General features: G+C 52.2%; 1 protein-coding gene across 2 annotated transcripts in view; it reads left to right on the forward strand.

The window, feature by feature from the left end:
- The window catches only part of MIDEAS (mitotic deacetylase associated SANT domain protein), a 41,181-nt gene that overhangs the window by 5,603 nt on the left and 12,489 nt on the right, over nucleotides 1-23,089 (forward strand). Inside the window, exons 2-4 of one of the 2 annotated variants that reach the window (XM_021679779.2) lie at nucleotides 13,153-14,834; nucleotides 15,985-16,284; nucleotides 21,465-21,810. In XM_021679779.2, coding sequence (XP_021535454.1) covers nucleotides 13,386-14,834; nucleotides 15,985-16,284; nucleotides 21,465-21,810 — 2,095 coding nt within the window. In that variant the 5' untranslated portion in view covers nucleotides 13,153-13,385. Of the gene's footprint in view, nucleotides 1-12,702; nucleotides 14,835-15,984; nucleotides 16,285-21,464; nucleotides 21,811-23,089 lie in introns of those variants that run through there. The other variant, XM_021679780.2, reaches the window with a different exon arrangement.

Raw genomic sequence — 23,089 nt, forward strand, 5'->3', positions numbered from 1 at the left:
TGACTACTGCTCAGCTCCTCCTCCCCACCTGACCTTGCTGTGTCTGACCTCCGCAGCTGGGCCCGGGTCACAGTCCTGGGCTCCCCAGCTCCCAGGAGTCATGCCTGAGTTGGAAGACACTGTGGGACATGGAATCCCACTCCTTCGTTTTCAGATGGGGAAGTGCAGAGACAGTGAGTTGCTTGAGGTTCCCCTCTGTGTCCACTTTCACCTGGGGCGGGTGGAAAGAGGAGCTGCTCCAGCGTCCTGCCCCTGGTCCCTGTCCCTCCCAGTTTGGAAGGTGGGAGGGCTGCCCGGAGGAGTCGTCTGCCGTTCCTGGGTGTGGCTCAGTCGCCAGCTGGCTGCTGGCTCCCTGCTTACTTATTTGTGCGTGCGTGCATGCCTGCGCGCGCCGCGTGTGTGTGTGTGTGTGTGTGTGTGTTTCGTGGTTGGGAGACTGGATCTGAGTGAAAGCAGAAGTACCCATGCTATGTCAACTATGTGACAGGCAGATGGGACCTTATGGGGACAGTCGGGAGAGGAAGAAAGGGGGCCAAGGCCTCCGCTGCATGGTGCTCTTTCTGTCCCCGCCTCAGTGCTTGCACGCTGGATCACAAACAGCCCTTCCATGTTGCTAGCAGCTGCCTTTCCTTGCTGGCTTTGGGCAGAAGAGGTGCCAAAAATAACCAGGCGGGCACTTGCACTTGTGGGACATTCGCTGTGGTCGCCTTGGGACAGGCTTACTGGCCATCTACAGGCCGGGGTGCCCTTGGCGTCCCTGCTCATACTTGCTCTGGCCACCCCCTCCCCAGCTTCCCTCAGGTGATGGTACTTTCCCTTTTATTGCTTTCCTTCGGGTGAGCCCAGGAGGGTGGAGGCTCCATGGTGGGCCTGATGCTCTGGCAGGTATCATCCGGGGACTCTTGTCTCACCACGTCCCTGCAGGCTCTGCCGGCGCAGCGGAGCCCGGGAGGGGCCTGTGCTGGGTGTGCCCCCCCCCCCCGCGTCCCTAGGCCAGATGCCCCGCGTGCCTGCAGAACCCGACACCATTGCTGGGACCGCTCAGCTCCTTGTCCTGCTCTCGAGGGCCGGCCCTGTGCTCAGCCAGCTGCAGGACTGAGAGCATCAGACGATTCAGGTCCTCCCGGGGTGTTGAAGACTGACAATGATGCTACTCCTGCCCAGCAGAGGGGAAAGGAAAGCACATTTATCGAGCTTTTACTTTGTGCCAGGCACTCCATATATGTGCTAACCTCATCTAATTCCATGGTAACTATGAGGCGAGGATATTGCGCCCATTTACTGATAGGGAAACTGAGACCCACAGAGAGGCTGGTGATTGGAGAAGCTGGGATGCATTTTGTCAGACCCTAAAGCCCTGGCTCTTTTTACCCTGCAGCTCATACTTCCTTGGGCTATTTTCACGTGCACAGGGAACAATGCTTTGACCCTTGGAATGAAGTGCTGATGGTAGGAATTCAGTCTCCTTTAGACCCGAGGATTAGGGGAGATATTTTGGGCTGGGAAGGGCAGGGGAAGACCCCTCTGAGGCCTCCCTCTCCAAACACTTCACAGGGCCATCAGAAGCCCAGCCTGAGCCACAAGGCCCTCCTGCAGAGGGCAACAGACACCTGAGGGTCAGCTGTGGGTGTGTTGGGGGGGGTGGGTGTTGCTCATGCATGGGAGGAATGGAAAGGCTTGGCTTAGGTCTCCCTGAGACTTTCCAAGTATCTCCTCCTCCCCAGACATCCCAGACTCTGTAGTCAGCCCTGGGATCAGTTCTAGGACCATAGGCCGGGGGTAGGTGGGATCTTGGGTCTCTCTTCCCGGCTGTTGAGTCTGACCCCTGGGGTCCATCATTCCAGCAGGCTGGGCCCTGCTCTCAGGGAACCTGGTTGGTGTGTACTTGGGGCCTGGGCTGGATGATCTGCCGGTGCCCGGTGCCAAAGGCCTCTGGGTGTATTTCAGGAACAATAAAGAATAAATCAACACAGGAAAAAAGGCCCTGCAGCAGCTGCTCAGAGACTGAAGAAATGCATGGAATGTGTGAGCATTTGGCAGAGGCCCTGGATCTTGACCGGAGCTTGAGAAAGGGCGCGGCTCCGACTGGCTGGCTGGGCCTGTGAGGCAGGCGGCTCTGCCCACCTCGTAGCTCCTCGTGGAGGCCCAGGCAGCCATGCTGACACCCCCTCTGCTGGCAGCAAGTTTTTGTGCTTTTCAGTCACTAGCAGATATTGGGGAGCCATATTGTCCCCACTCTTTTCCTCCAAACCAGCAAGACACCCTCCTCACTGCCTGCCCCAAGCCACCAAGTTGGTCTTGGCACCTTCTGGAGCTGACCACACAGGAGATCCTGGGCTGATGCAGACACCACACGCTAGACACCCCTGTTCACCTCCCTCCCAAGAAGGACATGAGCCAAACATCAAGGACCTGGGATTGCCCGGAAGTGCTGGGTGTGAGAACATCCACCTGGGAGGCCCCGACCACGCCTCTACCCAAGTAATCAGCTGTGTGTCCTTGGGCAAGTCACTTCACCTCTTAGGGCTTCAGTTTTATTCACCATGAAATAGAGATGTGGACCAATGATTTTTGGAGCGGGTGGGCATTGTCTGTCTCCCTTAATTAGGATGTGCAATGAACAGCCCTTATTTAGGAATTCAAGTTCTTGAGACGAAGCCTTTCCGAGAGCGCTATGCAAGAGGCAGGTTGCTAGGCTTGGGGCTGATACTCAGTGTCCTGGGTGGGGGAGGGGGCATTGTCACCAGGAGGAACCCAGTCATGGAGCTGACCTGAGCCAGACTTTAGGGTGCCAGGGGAAGGGACAGGAGCCTGCGTCCCTTGAGGGCTTAGGTTATCTGACAAGCAGGGGAGAGTCAAGGTTTTATGTGTAAAGAGCTGTTTGCCAGCCGTGGATGTGGGGTTGGGGAGTGTGGGAGGGGTGTGGCTTCCTCCTGAGCAGAAGGTGTTGGGCCTTCAACAGACGGTCCCCTGTGGTGGTGATCACCAGTAGCCTCTTCATTTTCAAAGCCACTCACTTTCCGCGCCTCTCTCAGCCACCATACTTGCCCAGCCACGCTTCCAGAACACCACGGTGGTTCTCAGGCCCGCTGAAGCTGCTCTCCAGGGAGATGTGAGCAGTCCAGAGGCTGTGCCATGGATCCCAGCTGCCAAGCAGGAGGCTGAGCCTGAAGCCCTGGGGAGGAAGTTTGCAGAAAGGGCCGTGGGTTCCAGTCCCTGCCTCACCTCTATACTCCTGTGGCCTCGGGCAAGTGACTGGACCCTTTGGATCTTCAGGTTCCTCCGTGGAAAAAGGGGGAGAATACTAACACCTACCTTGTTTTTTAAGCAGCGTCATGGGTAGAGCGCTTAGCACCATCTTGGCACATAGTAGCACCCTCAAGAAATGTTAGAGATGCTGATGGTGGTAAAGGAGAAGGCCTTATTTTTTTTGTGATGTTGGGATTTCACCTTGGCTCCAGGCCCTGCCCAGTGTCTTGCCAAAAGGTGTGGCCTGCCTAAGTGGAAGCAGGAAGTCTTGTTATTGGAGTTCTTGATTCTGGGCCCTGCTCTGCTCCCGGCTGTGCATCTGCAGGCTAATTTCTTTCCTTCTCTGGCTGCTTTGTGGAACGAGGAATGGACTAAGTGAACATTGGCAACCCTTAATATTTGGAATCTGTTCAGCTTCCCCAGCTGGGCCCGGCTTTGCCGGTTGGCTCTGAAGAGAGGCACTAACCACCTTTCTCCATGTGGTATGGAGGCTCTTATTCCAGCGAGTGAGAATCTACTGACCCTGCTGCTCCTGACTCACCTCTGCTGTCCCCTTCCCTCAAAACCCTATGGGCTTCCAGGGGCTTTTACAGATACCCCGTTTCTGACAGACTGGGGCTGGGATTATTTCTTGGTGGGAGTGTTACAGACTACGCTCTACTTGGAAGTGCTCCCAGGAAAAGCAACAGGTGGGAGAGAGCGTGAGGAAGGGGAGGGTCCACAGCTGGCTTTGTGGGGTTCTCATGTGTAGCATTCCTTCTGAAGCCCACAACAAGTGTGGAATTGGGATTTTTCTGGAAGAATGATGGAAAGACCAGGAACTTTGAAGGCAGACAACAGGGACCTGCATCTTGCTTCTGCCACTTGAGCAGCAGAGCCTCGGGTTTTTTTGTCTAGAATGGAGACAATAAGATGCCTAGATGGGAAGTTTGTAAGCATGGATTAGGGCATGTCAAGTGCCTGGCATGGGGCAATTGCTCTATAAATGTTTGCTTCCTTCCTTTTGGATATTCTGTAGACTGGCAGGGGGAGTGAAAATATTTGCCTGTGGCCTTTTTCCCGGGGAGAAGCAGGCTGCATAACAAGCTGTTACAGCCCCACAGGCCTCTCCCTCCCACGGCTGTTGTGATTCTAGGGTCAAGCTTGGGGTCAGGTGCAGTGTGTGTCCGGTATGGGGGATGGGAGAGGGGCTACCCAGGCATTTGCAAAACTCTTGAGATCTGCAGCTTCCTAGGGCTGTGCCCAAGGCATAGAGAGTGTGATCTGAGGGAGTGGCCTTGCTGGGTTGGGAGAACTTGACAAGTTACTTATAACCTTCATTTCCTGTAAATTCCCCAAATTTCCTTCTGTTGTTGATTTTTAATTCCGTTTCATTTTGATTGGAGAACATGCTTCATATGGTTTCACTTCTTTTGAATTTATTGAGACTTGTTTTTATAGGCTAATTTATGATCTATCCTAGAGAATAGAGAATATTCCATGTGTTCTTGAGAAGAATGTGTATTCTGCTGTTGTTGGGTGGAATGTTCTGTAGATATCTGTTAGGTCTAGTTGCTTCTTGGTGTTGAAGTCTTCTGTTCCTTGGTGATCTTCTGGTTAGTTGTTCGGTCCATTATTCAAAGTGGACCGTTATTGAAGTCTCCAGCTATTACTATTGGATTGTCTTGTCTCTCCCTTCCATGCTGATAGTTTTTGCCTAGTATAGTGGGACTCTGTTGTTAGGTGCATGTATGTTTCTAATTGTAATATTCTCTTGAGGGATGGATGCTTTTATCATTATAAAAGGCCCTTCTTTGTCTCTGGAAGAATTTTTGTCTTAAAAGTTTATTAGCATAATATTAGCATGGCCAGTCCTGCTCTCTTTGGTTACCCTTTACATGGTCTATCTTTTTCCATCCATATACTTTCAACCTATTTGCGTCCTTGAATCTAAAGTATATGTCTCCTGTGAACAGCATATAATTGGATCGTGGTTTCTTTTTTTTTTTAAACCCATTTCCCCCACCTCTCCCTTCTAAATGAGTGTTTAGTCTACATTTAAAATAATTATTGATAGGGTAAGGTTTATGTCTGCCATTTTGCTATTGATTTCTGTCTTACGTCTTTTTTGTTTGTTTCTCTGTTACTCTATTACTGTCTTCTTTTGTGTTAAATAGGTATTTTCAAGTGTATCGTTCCTGACTTATAAAATGGGACCAAGGAGAGTGAGGGTTCAGTGAGATGTTGCTGGTACTTCACTTAGCACCATGCCTGACACATAGTAAGTGCTCGGTAGACACGGCACTCCTGTGGGCTTCTGGCACTGTCAGAGTCATGGTCGGCCCCGGGGCTAACTGAGAGCAAAGTCCACCCAGGGCTCCATGGGACTCCTCTCATCTCCTGGGCAGGGTATGGCCCTCTGGCAGTTGGCTCCTTGGGGGAGGAAGGAACAGTGGGTCCTTGGAAGCCACCTTAACGCCCTTCCCTGACCCTCTCGTCTTTCCCCTGCTCCAGCTCATGGCACCACCTGGGCTGCCTAGGAAGCATCGCAGCTTCCCACCCTGACCACTCCTCACCAGACCCATAAACCCATCTCTTAGGGTGGGTTTGAGAGATCTGGTTTGGAGTTGGCAAACTTAGATTTGAACCCTGGCTCCTCACTGTGTTCTCAGGCTGTGACCTGGAACAAGTTACTTTTCAGAGCCAGCCTTATCTCATCTCTCAGATGGGAACAGTGGTTACACAAGTGAGCAATACTCACACTCATGGGGCATGTGGTCAGTGCTGGTGGCTAATATTTCATGTCGCAGTTGCGGGTTAGGAAGGTGTTTGTCCTGCCTTGTCCCCTGCCCCCCACACCCGCCCAAAGCTCCTAAGCTCCTCAAAGGCAGGAACCAGGGAGCTGCAGCTCCTTGACCAGACACCTGTGACCTGACAACCAGTCCATGGCACTCGCCATTGGGCCACACTGCCTCCAGGCCCTGAGTGCCCCAGTCTTGGTGCAGAAACAGAGGGCATTGAAGAAGTAGTTTGGGAAAATGGTTAATACGGAGCAAGAGCATGAAGATTCAGAAAGGGTGAGAACTGTGCCCCAGAGGCTGCCCTTAGGGGCTAGGCCTTGAAGGAAGGTAGACTGTCAGCGTGGAAGCAGGGGAGGGCCGTCCAGGTGGAGGGAACAGCTCGGTCAAAGGCTCAAAGTCAGGGAGCTCTCCCCAGGCCACCTGTTCCTTGTATTTCTCGCCCCTGCATGGGCTACTGTGCGTTGTAGTCAGTGTGTGTTTCTGTGTCTGTCCTCCATTAGACTGGGAGCTCTGTGCAGGTAAGGACTGTGCCCGGTCTCCCTTGTCTCCCCAGAGCCTGGAGGGCTGCAGAGGTGTGTGTGTGGGGGGGGGGGGGGGGGGGGGGGGGGGGGGGGTTGGGGGGCAGGGGGAGCTGTTAGGTAGGCAGGGTGAGGCCATGTTAAGGGAGGCCCGTGTGAGATAGCTTGTCTGTGTCCTGGCCTGGGGCAGACTCTAGCACTGGGGCTTAGTTAGGCACAGACTCCAGAGAGCCCTGCCCTAGACCTGCTGGGGAGCCCGGCCTTTCTAAAGGGGAGGGAGGGGTTGGAGCAGCCTGGGGTGTGTGTGTGTGAGTCCCTTAGGGCACAGAGAAGGTTATCAGGAGACCAAGGGCTCCCCACGAGGCCCTTTCCAGAGGTTCAACCACTTACGGACCTTAGTGATACTTGCTTTATCTCTTCTGGAGAAAGCCAAAACCTGCCAGCTTTGACCTTGGTCCCCTGGGACTCCCAAATCCTGCTGGAAGGGATTTTCCTAGGCTGCCTGTGATTGTTGGTGGCCCTTGCCTAGGAGGGAGGCAGCCAGTCCCCTCCATGTGGGCAAAAGCTGAGCCTGGAGGTTTGATCCTTTCCAGGCTCTTCCTGGGACTCTGTTTTCTCTTTCCTCCCCGCCCCATAAAACAGACCTGGCTCTCGTAGCTTCTCATGGACATCCTGGCTTCCTATGGACTTTCGGAGGGTGCTTGCTGGCAGTGGAGGAGAGGGACAATGAAGGCAGATGCCTGAATGAAGCCCCGAGAGTGCCTCATAAGACAAAGGATTCCCCTCTCACACACATCCCTTTAAAAGCATCTCAGTGTTGACATTATTACCGTCACAGCTCAGGCTGCAGCCAGCTGGAACCCTGGCCAAACCTTCTGAGCCTGACCAGCCTGATGGCTGAGACCTGATCGGCCTGGGCTCTGCATTTCAGAGCTGAAGCTGAGTCCGGAGAAGTGCTAATCTGGGGACTTTCTGGACTGGGAATGGGTAGATCATATGGCCTGCTTCCCCCCCGGGGGAAGTGACACTTGTCAGAGTCAGGTCTTTGTCCCTGTTGCTGGTGTCTCCTTCCTTACCAGTTTGCAAACTCCTTATGAACAGGACTTATGTGTCCAGTGGTTTGGAGACATGGGGCCCTTTAGCCTGGTATGAGCTCCCAGTTAAAGGGGGAGAGGGGTGCAGCATTGCAGATGACTGCATTGTGTCCAGAAGGAAGGTGTATCTAAGGCCTGGACAACTCTAGCCAGCCCAAGATGACAGTTCCAGGCCACTTGCCTAGTCTGGTTGTAGCCACAGACCCAAGAGTATCTGGGAGAGAACTTTCCAGGATATGAGTGTAGGCTAGAGGGCCAGCTGGGCCATGCTGGGCTCCTCTAAGGAAGGCCCCTCATCACTGCCCCTGGCATCCTGGCCAAACACCTTGGTGTCTCGAGGCCCAGCCCAGCCATGTCAGGGCATGAAGTAAACAGATCCACAGGCTCATGTCCCTGGCTATGGTCTAAGCAAGGGTGGGAAGCCATGGGGGAAGAAAAATTGGACAGGGCAACAGAGGGGCTGGCACTTTTCCAGTTGGCCGGCATGTGGTGTGGGGCAGCAGGTGATAGTCAAGGGGCAAGGAGCTTGTGGGCCAGCAATTCGAAAAGGATTCATGTTCAGCTTCGTTGGAGGTGGCCTGGGGCTACTACTGATGGGATGAGGTGGGGTGGGGTTGGGAGGTGGGACCTTTTCACTTCATCTCAGGATCGTGGGGACGTCTGATGTGCATCAGGGAGAGAGACTGGGAGCCAGGGCGGGGCAGGAGCCCACGGTGAACACGCTGGCCATGAGTGGTGTGTCTGCCTGGGCACGGCTCTGACTCACCTTGGGCGCAGTCTTGAATGAGCATCCCATGAGGCAGGTACAAGCCAAGTGCCAAGGTGCAACGGTCCGCAAACTCTGCTCCATGGAGCTTGCTGTCTGCTGAGGACAAAGAAATAGGCATCCGGAATTTCGTGCGCTGAGCGTGGTGGGGGGCGGGGGATGGTGGTTGGGAGGTGTTACGGGTGCATAGGGAAGCTCCTGTCTCGGCCCTGGGGTGAGGGAGGACTTCCCAGAGGAAACAGTGTCTCAGACCTGGAGGACAGGTAGGACTTGGCCACATGAAAGGGTTGGGAAGGTGTCATAGGCAGGGGTGCCGCCTCACCAAGGACCTGGACGCAAAGCGGGAACACCGCTGAATGAGGGCTCAGGCACGGCAGGTTGAGAGAGGTGGCAGGAGTCTGCAGGACTTGTGGGCAGGATAGGGAGTTTAGACTTTGTCCTGACATAGCCTCTCTGGTGCTCAGGGAATTGGCTGGTCTAGAGATTTGTTAGATGCCATAAATAGGCGTGTTCTGTCTTGGTTGGGGATGCATGAGCTCTGACTCTCCGACTCCTAGCGCTGAGTTTGTGGGGCTGGGAGTGGCCCAGGTTGTGAGAGCAGGAGCTCTTTAGCAAGAAGGGTCTTTAGCTGAGTCCCTGAAGCTGCTAGGACCAAGTGAAGCACCTCCTTCCTGGCCTTGTAACCTTGACTCACAAGTGTCTTGTCTCTCAGATGGCCGCACTCAGTGTCTCGAGCTTGTGGGTGGCCCTGGTTTCCTGGTGGTCATGGCCTGGCCCCGCTACGCTGTGGTGAGGGCTCATTGGACTCTCCAGCCGGTGTTGGGCATGTGGCGGGGCTGTTGAGGGCACTTGGGGAGCTGCATGTGTTCTAGTTTGCCCTCCCTGGAAGGCATGGTGTCACCATCAGCATAGAGCGCCCAAAGACCTTTCCGGCACCTTCCCTCATGTGTCTGCAAAACACATATGCGGGTTCAGCACTGTTTTCTTTTCTTGCATGTTGCTTTCTTCTGTAGAGAGAAAGTGTTTTCCACCACAGATCCTCCTGAAAGCCTCATAGGTCCCTGGTCATTGATAACAGACTTTTGCCTTGTCTTCAGCCCAGGGGCATCTCTGGGTCTGGTCAGGGATTGGTTACTGCAGTGAGGTGCCTGGAGGAAGAGGGAGTGAATAGAGCTGGGCAGACAATCAAACAGACTGATAAGTGGGTTGCACTGTCTGGGGCCCCTTGGTGACTGTGGGTTTCCTTTTGCACTGTTCCTGCATCCGCTGTTAGAGACCCTGCAGCTGGTCCCGTGGGTGAGCTGCCTGCAGAAGTTCCTCATTACACCCTCTTCCCTGTACCCTCAGGGAGTTGGCCCACAGGTCAGTAGCCTTCGGAAAAGATGGCTTCCTTCCTCTTCCTCACTGGGAGGAAGGCCAGGCTGACTTCCACCTGAGGAACAGAGAAGTGGGGCTGGGGCACAAGAGATGAGAGGAAGTGGCTTACTCCTGCCCAGAGTTGCAGGCTGTGAGGTACAGGTAGGGTATGAGAGCTGGAAGCCCCACCAGCAGCAACTACATCTGAGGCAGAAGTGGGCTTGCAGGGGCTGGAGAGTCCAGGCCCAGAGGGCTGGGCTGAAGTGGCCCGTGCAGTCTCAGACCTCCTTGTGGGTGGCCCTTCTGTGGTGAAGCCCCGTTTCTTGCCTCCCTTCCTGTAGGACTGAGGACCTCAGCTGTATGGGAGGAGAAATAGAGGTTTACCTGCCGATGGTTTGGGCAGGGGTGAGGGGCCTGTCAGTGAGGAGGGATATTTGTGTCCAGAAATCCTTGCTCTGAGATGGTGGGGACTATGTTGTAGAAGGGGGGGATGCAGAGAGGGACCTGGTGTCCTTGTGGCATGTCATAGGGACAAGGAAGAAGAGCTTGGCCTTGGAGGCAGACAGACCTAGATTCAGGTCCTGGCCCTGCAACATAATTACTGCGTGACCATTGCCAAGTCACTTAGCCCCTCTGAGCCTCATCTAGCTCATCTGTAAAATGGAGGTTAAAATAGCAGTGCTTCATGCTTGGGCTTCATGCTGCCTTAGAATGCTGTTGTGGAAACTAAACCTATGCAAAGCACTTGGGACAGGCCTGGCGCAGGTGCCTTGTTCTGCTGCTGCGGCTGCGGCCACCCCCGCCGCTCCTTGGAGCCCTGCTGCCTTGGTGTGGCTCCTCCCCTCCTACCTTTAGGGTTCCCAGGCATCTTTCACTCTTCTCATCCCCCCAGATCGTGACCTTTCTTCTCTGAGGGTCCCAGGTCTGGGTGTCTGTGCTCCTGACACTCTTAGCCTTCCAGTGGGGGTGACAAGGAAGGCCTCTGCAGAAGCTTCTGGGGTGATTCAACCTCCCCAGAATCTGCCCCTTTGGTTTCTTATAAGCAAGTTCCCAGCCCAGCTTTGGAAACCTACTGTGGGATCCTGAGTGCTGGTCCTTCCTGACATGCAGGGCGGAGGATGGGAGGCCGACCAGCCTGACCAAACAGCTGCTGGTGAGCCAGCAGTGGGGCCCAGGGCCCCAGGGCCGCAGCAGCCCTGTCCCGGAGCTGCGTTCACAGACTCCGCCTCCATCTCACTCAACCCAACCTGCAGACCCCCCCTTCCCCCGCCCCGAGCGGCCATCCCCCCGTGCCTGTGTGCCCTCCACCAGGTGCACACTTACGTGCACACAGCCTCATCCGCCACGTGGCCCTCCCCTTCATCCAGTCCCCCAGCGAGCCGGAGACAGGGCTGTAACTGCGGAAGGGGGGCAGCCTGTGCCTGTCAGCGCAGGGGAGGCACAAGGGCACGTGAGCACCTGAGGGGCACCTGGGCCCCCTCGAGGCACATGCACGGGCCAGCTCCCCTCCTGGGCACCCTCCCCCTCCCCTCAGGCACATTCTTCCTTCCTCTGTCTTGCTTCTGCAGATGCACACGTCTAGTTTGCTCACGCTGATTGGAGAGGCAGAGCCTGATGCCTGCAGCGGGGACAGTCGCAGCCTGCAGCTTCACCGTGGCGCCCAGGGTTATTTTCATGGGGGGAGGGTGGCTTTGGGGTCTCTGCTCTGAAACGGGTTGCCTGTCAGGGAATGAGAGTTTAAAAGCAAGAGAAAGGGGTTTGTTCTAAAGGTGGTTTCTCTGGCCCTCTGCACTCCCTGCTTGTCCAAATTGTCCCCCTGCTGCCAGGGCCAGGGTAACTTGGATGTCCACCTAGTCTCTTCCTCCCTCCCCCGATGTCCATACGTGAAGACGAAGGGGGTGCTGCTAGTGGGAAGCACGGTCTGCTTATTGCAGGGCCCGGAGCTGAGGAAGGAAATGGAGGAGGAAGTCCCTCCCCTTCTGGGTGCTGGTGAAAGTGAAAGGCAGGTGGAGGGGGGGGCTGGAGTGAGTCACTGCAGCTCCGGGAGGGGAAGGGAGGGGAAGGGCTGGGAAGCTGCAGGAAGCCTGTGAACGGGTGATAGGGGGCCTCGCAGCACTGAGAGCCGGCTCTTACCGCCCAGCCCCAGCCCCAGCCCCAGCCCCCCCTGGCTGGGCTGGTTTCCCAGGAACTCCTGGGACTACTAACTAGGTCCTGGAGCTTCTGGGGTCTGAGGCCTGAGGTTGGTCTGGATCTGCAGATTTATTCCTCAGGGCTTCCTGAGCTCCCCTCCCCTCCTTCCTTCTCCCTCCTGACCTGACTGGCCCAGGACCAGAATCTTAACAGCGTTGGGAAGAGGTGGGCTGCGTAGCTCCCACAATCACAACTTCCCAGGGAGGGAGAAAAAGAACCCTCTGAAGAAAAAGTCTTTGAAAATACATGTAGGTAATAAAAATACATGTAAGTTATAAAATCCTGGTCTTGATTTTCACTGTCCTGTAGCAGGATAAATAGAGCAAACTGTTTTTTTTTTTTTTTTAATCAAGTTAGAAAATAAACAAAGACACTGAACGCTTTAAGTCATACCATGTCACAGAAAAACATTTCAGACCTAAGTTCTAGCAATCTGCATCTCCTCAATATCGTAGTTGTGCTAGTCCTTTGCTCAGGACACCAGGAGCTCTTTGGCAGTGGAGGAGGGTAGGTGAGGATTGCTGACCAGGTACCTGGCTGGATCCTGCCTCCAGCCAGCCGGGGCTGCAAAACAGGTTCTGTGCTGGTTTGGGGAAGACTCTGGCAGCCACAGTCCCACCCAGCAGCTCCTCCCAGGGGTGGGGCTAGAACTGCACATACCCTTCTAGGGCCTCACCTACATGCCTCCACGCAGAGGACGTGAGCCTAGCCCTGGGTCCTGGACTCTGCAAGGACCTGGTGGGCTTCCCACCCTGGAGCCCCATAGTTAGGAATGACCCCTGTTGTCTCCACTTCCTGCATCTGAGATATGCTTGGAGCATCAGAGGAGGCACAGTCTGGATAAAACTCCTTCTGGGTCTGGTGGGGAAGCTACTTCATGGACAGACGTGCTCAGCCCATGGGCAGCCAGACCTAGCCTAAGAGAAGGCCTTTGTTGCCCCTTGAACCATCGTGGCTGGATCTCAGCCCCACTTGTTCCCTGGCAGGTGCCTTCGTGCAGTGTACAAATTATACACCCAAATGCTGCAGGGCGAGGTGGTGGGACAGGAGAGTCACAAAGCGCTGTCTTCTTTTTGTTCCCCGAGGCCCTGGCTCCTGCCTCACCAGGGCTGCTCTGTGAACGTGGGCCCCTCCCGCACACTTGCGCTGACGTCTGGGGCTGGGATGCTGTGGCTGACACTGTCCTTTTCTCTCTGCAGGCTCCAGGGCCCTGTGGAACATCATGAACTGGGAAGAGTAGCCGAGCCCAAGAACCTCTCCACGACAAGCAAGGAAGAGCCGACAGCTCTTTCTGCCTGTGCCTGACCTCACCTCCCTCCTGCTCTGCCCCCACTGGCTCCTGGACAAGAGCTGGGCTTCCAGCAGGACCTTCCCACAGGGGATGGGCAACTGGTGAAGTCGGGCTCACTGCCAGGGCCCAGTTGGCCACACCATGAACCTCCAGGCCCAGCCCAAGGCTCAGAACAGGCGGAAGCGTTGCCTCTTTGGGGACCAGGAACCAGCTCCCAAGGAGCAGCCCCCACCCCTGCAGGCCCCACCGCAGCCCCCAGCCCCTCCACAGTCCACCAGAGTGAAGGAGGAGCCTTACTTTGGGCACGAGGGTCCGGCAGGGGCCGCCCCGGTCTCCCAGCCTGTGGAGCTGCCCCCTCCCAACAGCCTGGCCCTGCTGAACTCCGTGGTGTACGGTTCCGAGCGGACCACGGCAGCCATGTTGTCCCAGCAGGTGGGCTCCGTCAAGTGGCCCAACTCGGCGGCGGCTCCCGGGCGGGGCCCCGAGCGCGGAGGCGGTGGGGGTGTGAGCGACAGCGGCTGGCAGCAGCAGCCGGGCCAGCCTCCACCGCACACGACGTGGAGCCGCCACAGCCTGCCCCTCTACAGTGGACCCAAGGGGAGCCCGCATCCCGGCGTGGGGGTCTCGACCTACTACAACCACCCCGAGGCGCTGAAGCGGGAGAAAGGCGGGGGGCCGCAGCTGGACCGCTACGGAACTGCGGTGCGGCCGGTGATGCCACAGAAGGTGCCGCTGGACGTCGGGCGGCCCCAGACGCCCCTGAACTCTTTCCATGTGGCCAAGAAGCCCCCAAACCAGACACTGCCCCTGCAACCCTTCCAGCTGGCGTTTGGCCACCAGGTGAACCGTCAGGTCTTCCGGCAGGGCCCACCGCCCCCCAACCCGGTTGCGGCTTTCCCACCGCAGAAGCCGCCGCCGCCGCCGCAGCCCGCCCTCCCCCAGATGCCGCTCTTTGAGAACTTCTATCCCATGCAGCAGCCCCCCTCTCAGCAGCCCCAGGACTTCGGCCTGCAGCCCGCCGGGCCCCTGGGGCAGTCCCACCTGGCTCACCACAGCATGGCGCCATACGCCTTCCCCCCCAACCCTGACATGAACCCAGAACTGCGCAAGGCCCTCCTGCAGGAGTCGGCCCCACAGCCTGTGCTACCTCAGTCCCAGATCGCCTTCCCCCGCCGCTCCCGCCGGCTCTCCAAGGAGGGTGTCCTGCCTTCTGCCCCCCTCGATGTGGCTGGCACCCAGCCCGGACAGGAGCCCACCAGCAACCTGTTCCTGCATCACTGGCCCCCACAGCAGCCGCCCCCCGGCCCCCTGGGGCAGCCCCATCCTGAAGCTCTGGGATTCCCGCTGGAGCTGAGGGAGCCGCAGTTGCTGTCTGACGGGGAGAGGCTAGCACCCAACGGTCGGGAGCGGGAGGCTCCCACGATGGGCAGTGAGGAGAGCGTGAGGGCCGTGGGCACAGGGGACTGTGGGCAGGTGCTACGGGGTGGGGTGATCCAGAGCACTCGACGGAGGCGCCGCGTGTCCCAGGAGGCCAATTTGCTGACCCTGGCCCAGAAGGCAGTGGAGCTGGCCTCACTGCAGAACGCAAAGGTGAGAGTGGCAGGGGATGGAGGTCTGGCCTGGCAGAGGGCCGCGTGAGCCTTGTCTGGGGCCAGGGGAGAGCAAGGGATTGCAAGGCCACAGGGCAGTTTTCTCACTTCGTTGAAGGAAACAGAAAGAACCCATAGGCTTCCGGGAGTTCTGAACTCCCTGCGTGCAAAGAATGTCCGCATAGGTACATCCATACCTGAAGGAGGGGAAGTTTCTATACACAGGCTTGCAGGCAGGAAGGTGCAGCGCACCATCGTGGGTTGGCTTCTTCCATTTGGCACATGAAGGATTGGGAGTAGGGGCAGGTGAAACCATTGCCAGATCCGGGATACTAAGACAAGAAGGTGGCAGTGGTTACGCAGGTGCTTATACTTGTCAGAATGCTTCAAACTAATTAAAAAGAGGTGCATTTTGTTGTATGTAAATTTTGCTGCAATCAAGTTGATTTAAAAGAAATGACAATAACAGTGGGGAAGAAGAATGAACAGAACCTGAGCATCTCTCTTGTAGTTTCTTATACTTGATCACAAATAATTTATCATCAAACCCTGTGACAGGGATGCTGCCATTATCCCGTTTTATTGCTAAAGAAGCTGAGGCCCCAGGAGTATTTCCCAAGGTCACATAAAAGTCGAGTATCTGGCTCCAAAGCCAGTGTTCGCACCTTCCTTCCCTAGGGGTTTCAGCCCTCCCACACTCCCTCCCCCCATGCCTGTGGGCCAGGCTGATATGTCAGAGGCTGTAGAATTTGACTTCCCTCCAGCCAGTTGCCAGTGGGGAAAAGGTACAAAGACCACCATTACCTGGTAACCGGTTCCTTGCTTACTTTCTTTTGCAGAGGTATGTTTTGAATTTAGATACTATTTCATGTGCCATGCCCCGTGCAGGCCAAACAAAACATATCTGTAAGCCACTTGTGGCCTGAGGTGGCCATCTGGGGACCCCAGTGCCAGGCCAGGATCGGAGGCTCTGGCAGAAGGGAGGTTATGGAGAGTATTTGGGAGTGTAGTGAGAGAAAAGGTATTCAGGGAAAGACCATTGGGAACCATCATGGGTGTCTGAGTTCCTGAATCAAATGTGACTAGGGGTCTTGGACTTAACAGGACTTACCTTCTAAACCTTACCTCTGTTCCCCCTCCCTCTCCTCCAGGATGCCAGTGGCTCCGAGGAGAAGCGGAAAAGTGTGTTGGCTTCAACTACCAAGTGTGGGGTGGAGTTTTCTGAGCCTTCCTTAGCTGCCAAGCGAGCACGAGAGGACAGCGGGTTGGTACCCCTCATCATCCCAGTGTCTGTGCCTGTGCGGACTGTGGACCCAACTGAGGCGGCCCAAGTTGGAGGTGTTGACGAGGACGGGAAGGGTCCTGAACAGAACCCCACTGAACACAAGCCATCTGTCATCGTCACCCGCAGGCGGTCCACACGTATCCCTGGGACTGATGCCCCAGCCCAGGTATGAGAGGCTCCCCATGCAAACACCTGTAGTACCTGTGTGCTCCTGGGGGCCTAGTACCCTATGGGAAAAAGGAGAACATGGCAATATAGGAGGGATTCAAGCAACCTGTGGAGGTACTATTTATATTTTCCAAACCAAACTTATGGATAAATGCACTTATGGGAGACAGTGAGACAGTTTTATACTTGAAGTTGAGACTGCCTAGGAGAATTTAGGATGTGTGAATCTCTTTCATTTCAGGTCAGCAAATTTTGGCTTCTAATTTGGGTCAGGTTTTGTGCTAGGCACTGGGAGGCAGAGATGTTTACTTGTTCTGTCAGTACAGATATATATATGTTAAAATCTCTCACTAAGATTGAGGTTTTATCTATTTCATCTTTTAGTTCTGTCAGTATTCGTTTTATACATTTTGATGCTGTGTTATTAGTTGCATACTCATTTAGAAGTAGATTAGAGACTTCATCATTATGAAGTGTTTCTATTTATCTTTAGTAATCTTTTTGCCTCTTAAAGTCTATTTTGTGGGGTGGCACCTGGGTGGCTCAGTTGGTTAAGCGACTGCCTTCGGCTCAGGTCATGATCCTGGAGTCCTGGGATCAAGTCCCGCATCCGGCTCCCTGCTCAGCAGGGAGTCTGCTTCTCCCTCTGACCCTCCCCCCTCTCATGCTCTCTCTCTATCTCATTCTCTCTCAAATAAATAAATAAAATCTTTAAAAAAAAAAGTCTATTTTGTGAACATCTGGCTTTCTTTTGGTTACTGTTGCCGGGTTCGGTGGGGGGGGGGGATGGATGAGATGTGTATCTTTTCCATCTTTTTACTTTTAGCCCTTCTGTATCCTATGCTTAAGGTGTATCTTTCAAGTGGCCTATAATTGGAGTTTGTTATTATCTGTTCCGACAACCTTTGTCTTTTAGAGCATTGATATAGTTTACTTTTAACGTAATTACTGAAATACTTGGGTTTAAATCGGCCTTCTTACCGTTTGCCTTCTATTTATCCCGTGTTGCCTTTTCTGTTCCTTTCTCCCACCCTCTCACCCCCTTTGGATTGATTGGGTTTGTTATTCCATTTTCCCTCTTTATTAATTTATTAGTTATATACTTGTTTATTATTCTTATTTATTTACTTAATTATTACTCTCTTATTTATTTCTTTATGACTCTTTTAGTAATTATCCAGGCAGCCTTTCTTTCCTGGATTAATGTGAGAGAACTAAGCCCCACAAAAAGGAATTTGAGTAACTACCTTCTCAATTCACTGGAGGATGGCACAAAGCTAGTACCATTCTAGATGCATAGGCGAGAAGCTAAGTCATTACATACAGTGAATGCCTTGTGACATTAGGGCTTCATTCTGTGGTTGAAAAGAGCTAATAGAGAGTAAAACACACATTCTTGGCTTATTGAAATCTAATATAAATTAGTATTTTACCTCTTCCAGAACAATGCAAAGTTCTTACAACACTTTTAACTCCATTTTTCACCAGTCTCTTAACTTGTAGAATTATTAACACGTGTTTTCATTCTCTAAACATTTTAACATCACCAAGATGTTATAACATCATTGTTTTTATTAAGTTTTTAATTTTAATTCCAATATAGTTAACATACAGTGTTATTTTAGTTTCGGCTGTACAACCTTGTGATTCAACAATTCTATACATTCCTCATTGTTTTGTTCAGTTGTTGTTCATTTTAGATTTACTGAAAGACTTAGCATATTTGTTGCTTTTCATTTCTTCTCGTATCTCCAAGCTTCTAGCTCAGATGATTTATGTGCTGCTTGAAAAACATCCTTTAGTATTTCCTTTAGTGTGAGTCTATTAATGATGAAATTTATTAGTCTTTGATTATCTGAAAATTTTTATTTTTTTAAGATTGATTTATTAGAGAGAGAGCAAGAGAGGAGGAGGATAACTTTGCTGGGTGGAGAATTCTGTTTTGGTAGTAATTTTCTCTTGGCACTTAAAGAATATCACTCTATTGTCTTCAGACTTCCATTGTAGTTACAGTGTTGGGAAATCATCATAAGCCATATTGTTGTTTCTTTGAATATAAGGTGTCTTTTTATCTTACTGCTTTTAAGTGCTTTTTTTTTTTTTGTCATTGGTTTTTAGCAGTTTGGCTGTTACACCTAAATATTGGTTTGCTTTGTATTTATCCTGTTTAGAGTTTGTAGTCCTTAAATATTTCTTCTGCCCCATTTTCTCTCTTCTCTCCTGGGACTCCAGTTACACACTTGTTAGAGTCTTTCACCATATCCCCTATTTTGTCTGTCATGCACTTTTCTGTATTTCCACTTTTCTCTTATTCTGGCCTTTCAGTTCACCCATTCTCTCTTTAGCTATATCTAATATGTTGTTAAGCCCACTCATCGAGTTCTTATTTTTAGTTATTTTTTTCGGTTACTGAATTTCTATTTGGTTCATTTTTAGAGTTCCTAGTTCTTCGATGAAATTTTCAACCTTTCATTTTATTGCATAATTTAGGTGTAGTATTCTTAAAGTTTATGTCTGATAACTCCATTAGTGGGATCCTCAGGGGTTCTCTTTCTGTTATGTTACTTCTTGTTTCTAAGTCACATTTTGTTCTCTTGTATATCTTGTATACCCCGGTTACTTTTAATTGCGTGAAAAATTGTTGAGGTAATTAAAGACTCTGGATGATATTCTTGTCTTCCAGAGAGGATTTATCTTTGCATCTGACTGGTAGCAAAGGGCATTAGCAATCCTGAATTATTTTAATTTAATCAGCCGTTGAGATGAGATGATTTTAAGTTGAGCATTATTCTATGTGAGGACTAGTCTATTTCTGATTTACCTTTATTCTGAGGATTTAGCCCTTTGGAGCCCCAGTCCAAAGCCTGGGGGTTTATCAGGCTCTCCTGGGGGTTTATCAGGCTCTCCTTCCTTGGCAAGGCCTAAAGCCCAATTTTTATTCTGCTAGCTCCTGGATTTGTTAAAAACTCTGTTTAGTTTCACAGCTTCCCAGTTACCTCTTCTAGTAATGCACCCACCTCTAGGGAAAACACAGCTCCAAATGCCACACTCACCTCTTTCACTTTCCTTTTTTTCCTGTATCTTGGCTCTTCAAGTCTTTGCCAACTGATTTGCTCTCTGCTACTTTCAGAAATGTGGTTTTTATATAGAGTTTGGATTTTTTAGTTGTTCTCAGCTGGAGAGTTGGCCTGTGAGCCTGTCCTCTGTAATAGAAAGGGGAGCTTTAAGATTATCCTGAACAGCTCAGTGTCTACTCTCTGGGGTCTTATTCCCTGGTTGTGATAGAGATTGGAGGCTAGAGGCCTCAGCTTGTCCTGAGGATGGCCGGAAGGAGCCTGAGCAACTACACAGCTCTGCATGCCCATTTCATAGAGGAGGAAGTAGGTCCAGAAAAGGCAAGAGACCTACCTAAGTTCGTACAGCCAAGTAATGACAGAGCTAGCCCTGGAATTTGGACCTCTTGAATCCCCACCTGTGGGTACTTTCACTTCACCAGGCTTTAGGAGGAGATTTATTTATTTATTTTTGGTTATTTGTTTACTTATTTCTTTATCTTTCTTTGTATTATAGATATTTTCAATCTTGCACAAAAGTATAGAGAATGGTAAAATGAACCTCAATATTTAGCCATCCCCTGGCTTTAACGGTTTTCAAAATATAGACATTCTTTTTTAATTTGTATCTCCACTTCTTCCTGCCACTGGATATTTTCTTTTTTTGAAACAAATGCCAAACACCATATCATTGCATTCATACATACTTAGGTTTATATCTGAAGTACACAATACATAAGCTTTCTCCCTTCCTTCCTTCCTCCCTCCCTCCCTTGCTCCCTCCCTCCCTCCCTTGCTCCCTTCTTCCTCCCTTCCTCCCTCCCTTCTTTCCATATATAACCTCAATATTATTATCACACCTACAAAATCAATACAAAAAATATTGTCAAATATTCAAAATCGTTTCATTCCATTTCCCTTATTACAAAATTACAAATCATTACAGCTAGCTGAGTTCATGTTGGATTTCTTGTCTGGCAAGTTTGGACGCCTTCGACTCCATTGTGTTTTTTTCTGTGCAATCATCTTGTTCCCCTAAGGGAGGAAGAATGAAAAATTTCATTTCTTCCTAGTCTGTAGAAAAGAAAAGAGGGCACAAATGGGTAAAGGACATGGCCAGGACCTCATGGAGAGTCAAGGCCCTCTGCTGAAAGAGGTTGTGGGAGCTGGACCCTGGGAGGGGAAGAAAGCCTGCTGTTCCCAGGCCTCCTCAGTCAGTGTGGCCAGCCTCACCTGTTAGCCCGCTCTACACCCGGGGAGATGATGTGGATGTTGCTCTTCCCCATAGGGTTCCGTTCTCTCTTGAGAGGACAGGGATGGGGCAGAGAGAGGCCTCTATTCCCTTACAGCCCTACCTACCCTCTATCATGGGACTGATACTATGAGGACAAGTTCTGTGAGGACAGGACCGTCCTGTTCATTCTGTGGTCCCTGCTCAGGTCGTGGCACACAGTTGGCGCCTCCATCTAATACAGAGCTTGAGAACAGCCGGTATTTATTGAGCAATTACTACATATCAGGTACTGTTCTCAGTGATTTCCATGTATTAATTCATTTCGTCCTCAGAGCTAACCCATTTGGGAGGTGCTTATTATTCCCATGTTAAAAATGATGATGCACAGAGAAGTTAAGAAATTTTAGGTGGTAAGTAAAGGAGGTAGATCCCATACCAGGCAATCCAGATGCAGAGCCTGGACCCGTAACTACTATGGTTTCCTGTCCAATAGCATACTTCACCTCAGGGGTTGGGAACTAGGGCCTGTGGGCCAAATCCAGACCTAAGAATGGATTTTACATTTTATTTTATTTATTTATTTATTTGGATTTTACATTTAAAAGGATTATTTGAAAAGGATGGGGAGGAGGGGAAGAAGAAGAAGGGAGACGGGCGTGCAGCCCTCAAAGCCTAAATTCACTCTCTGGCCCTTTACCAAAACAGTTTGCCGACCCCCAGCCTAGAGGAGACAGTGAAAGGAATTTTGGACCTGTTCTCTGTCTCAGGTTTGCCTTGGCGGGTGTAGTGGGCAGACTAAGTTCCAAAGGGGAGACTGACAAGCAGTGGTCAAGTCTTCGGTTTTCCCAGCACATAGGAGGCTGAGCCATCTTGGTTCTATTCCTTCTCCAGGCTGAGGACATGAATGTCAAGTTGGAAGGGGAAGCTTCAGCGCGGAAACCAAAGCAGCGGCCACGGCCTGAGCCCCTAATCATCCCCACCAAGGCGGGCACTTTCATTGCCCCTCCTGTCTACTCCAACATCACCCCATACCAGAGCCACCTGCGCTCTCCTGTCCGCCTAGCCGACCACCCCTCAGAGCGGAGCTTTGAGCTGCCGCCCTACACCCCTCCCCCCATCCTTAGCCCTGTGCGGGAAGGCTCCGGCCTCTATTTCAATGCCATCATGTCAACCAGCAGCATCCCAGCACCCCCTCCCATCACGCCAAAGAGTGCCCATCGCACCCTGCTCCGGTCTAGTGAGTGACCCGCCCTCAGGGGCCTTGGGGGCAGGGGATGTGGGGAGGGAGGGCGGTGGGTAGGGATGAGACTCCACTTACAGGGCTGCTGAAGATGGGGCTAAAGCACTGTGGGCAAAGGGGCTCCACTCTCTTCTCTGAGAAAAGGAGATTTTCCTGGTTCAAGAACAGGCAGGGGTGCAGGGGTGGGGGGGGCTATGAGCCCAACTGCTTGGGTTCAAATCCCAGTTCTACCATTTACTGTTATTTGTGCAAGTCATTTAAACCCTCTCAGCTTCAGTTTCTTCAGTATTTGAGGATATTAGTAGTATTGGGTTGATAATGAGATTGCCAGTTTCAACTGTTTTGGGATCCACAAATAGCAGTTTCCTAGGGTTCAACCTAATGGCCACCTCACAGGGTTGTGGTGAGGTTCAGATGCATTAACAAACAAACGTAAAGCACTTAACGTCATGCCTGGAGCGTCATGTTTGCTCTTATTCTGTGGTAGATCCTGTTTCCTGGGTCTCTTAAACAGTTGTTTTGGCCAAGAGCAGACATTTTGGCAGGCCTGGCTAGTGAAGTGTTGAAAAATGTTTCCCACTCCACAAAAGGATCCATTTCCTCTGAAAAAATGGGATAATCCTATCTCTTAGGTAGTGGAGGATTAAGTGGGAGGTAGAAGGGTGAGGCTGCGCCATCACCAGATTAACCTCTGACCCTGACTCCCTTGGCGTAGCTCTCTGGTGCCCCCTGGTGTCTGTGGGTGAGAAATGGCTCACCCTGGGCTGGCTGACCTGCCCTCCCACGTACCCTCCAAGCTTGGAGCTTCTCTCCCTGCCTGGGTTGTGCAGGAAGAAGTCACTGTAGAGATCGGACTGGCAGCAAAGAGAGGCCTCCCGTCCATCTATGAGTATTTATCGAGTACTTGGGTGTAAAGCGTTGAACTGGGCTGGTGAATGCCCCAACAGTGCATGGGACAGCATGGTCTGTTCTAAAGAGAGTACAGGGTCATTAGGGAGTTGACATGGGAACCTGGGAGAAAGAAAAGCAGAGGTTATGAGCAGAGTGGGATCAGTAGCCAGCGAGTGAAGCAGACCCTAAGCTCCAAAGCCTGCAGAGGCTCCTAGCCTGGGGTGGTAAGAAAGCATTCAAGAGAGGGTGGGGCTAGAGCTGAGCTTAAACTAGGAAGGGGGTGGGGAGGGCCCACTAGGCTAAGGAAAACGAGTGGTACAAAGGCCTGGAGGTGGGATGTGCAGGAAGAGTGATGAGCCGTGAGTAAGCAGTCTGCTAGGATCTG

Source organism: Neomonachus schauinslandi, chromosome 9 (genome assembly GCF_002201575.2).
Source record: "Neomonachus schauinslandi chromosome 9, ASM220157v2, whole genome shotgun sequence".
NCBI classification, from domain to species: Eukaryota; Metazoa; Chordata; class Mammalia; order Carnivora; family Phocidae; genus Neomonachus; species Neomonachus schauinslandi.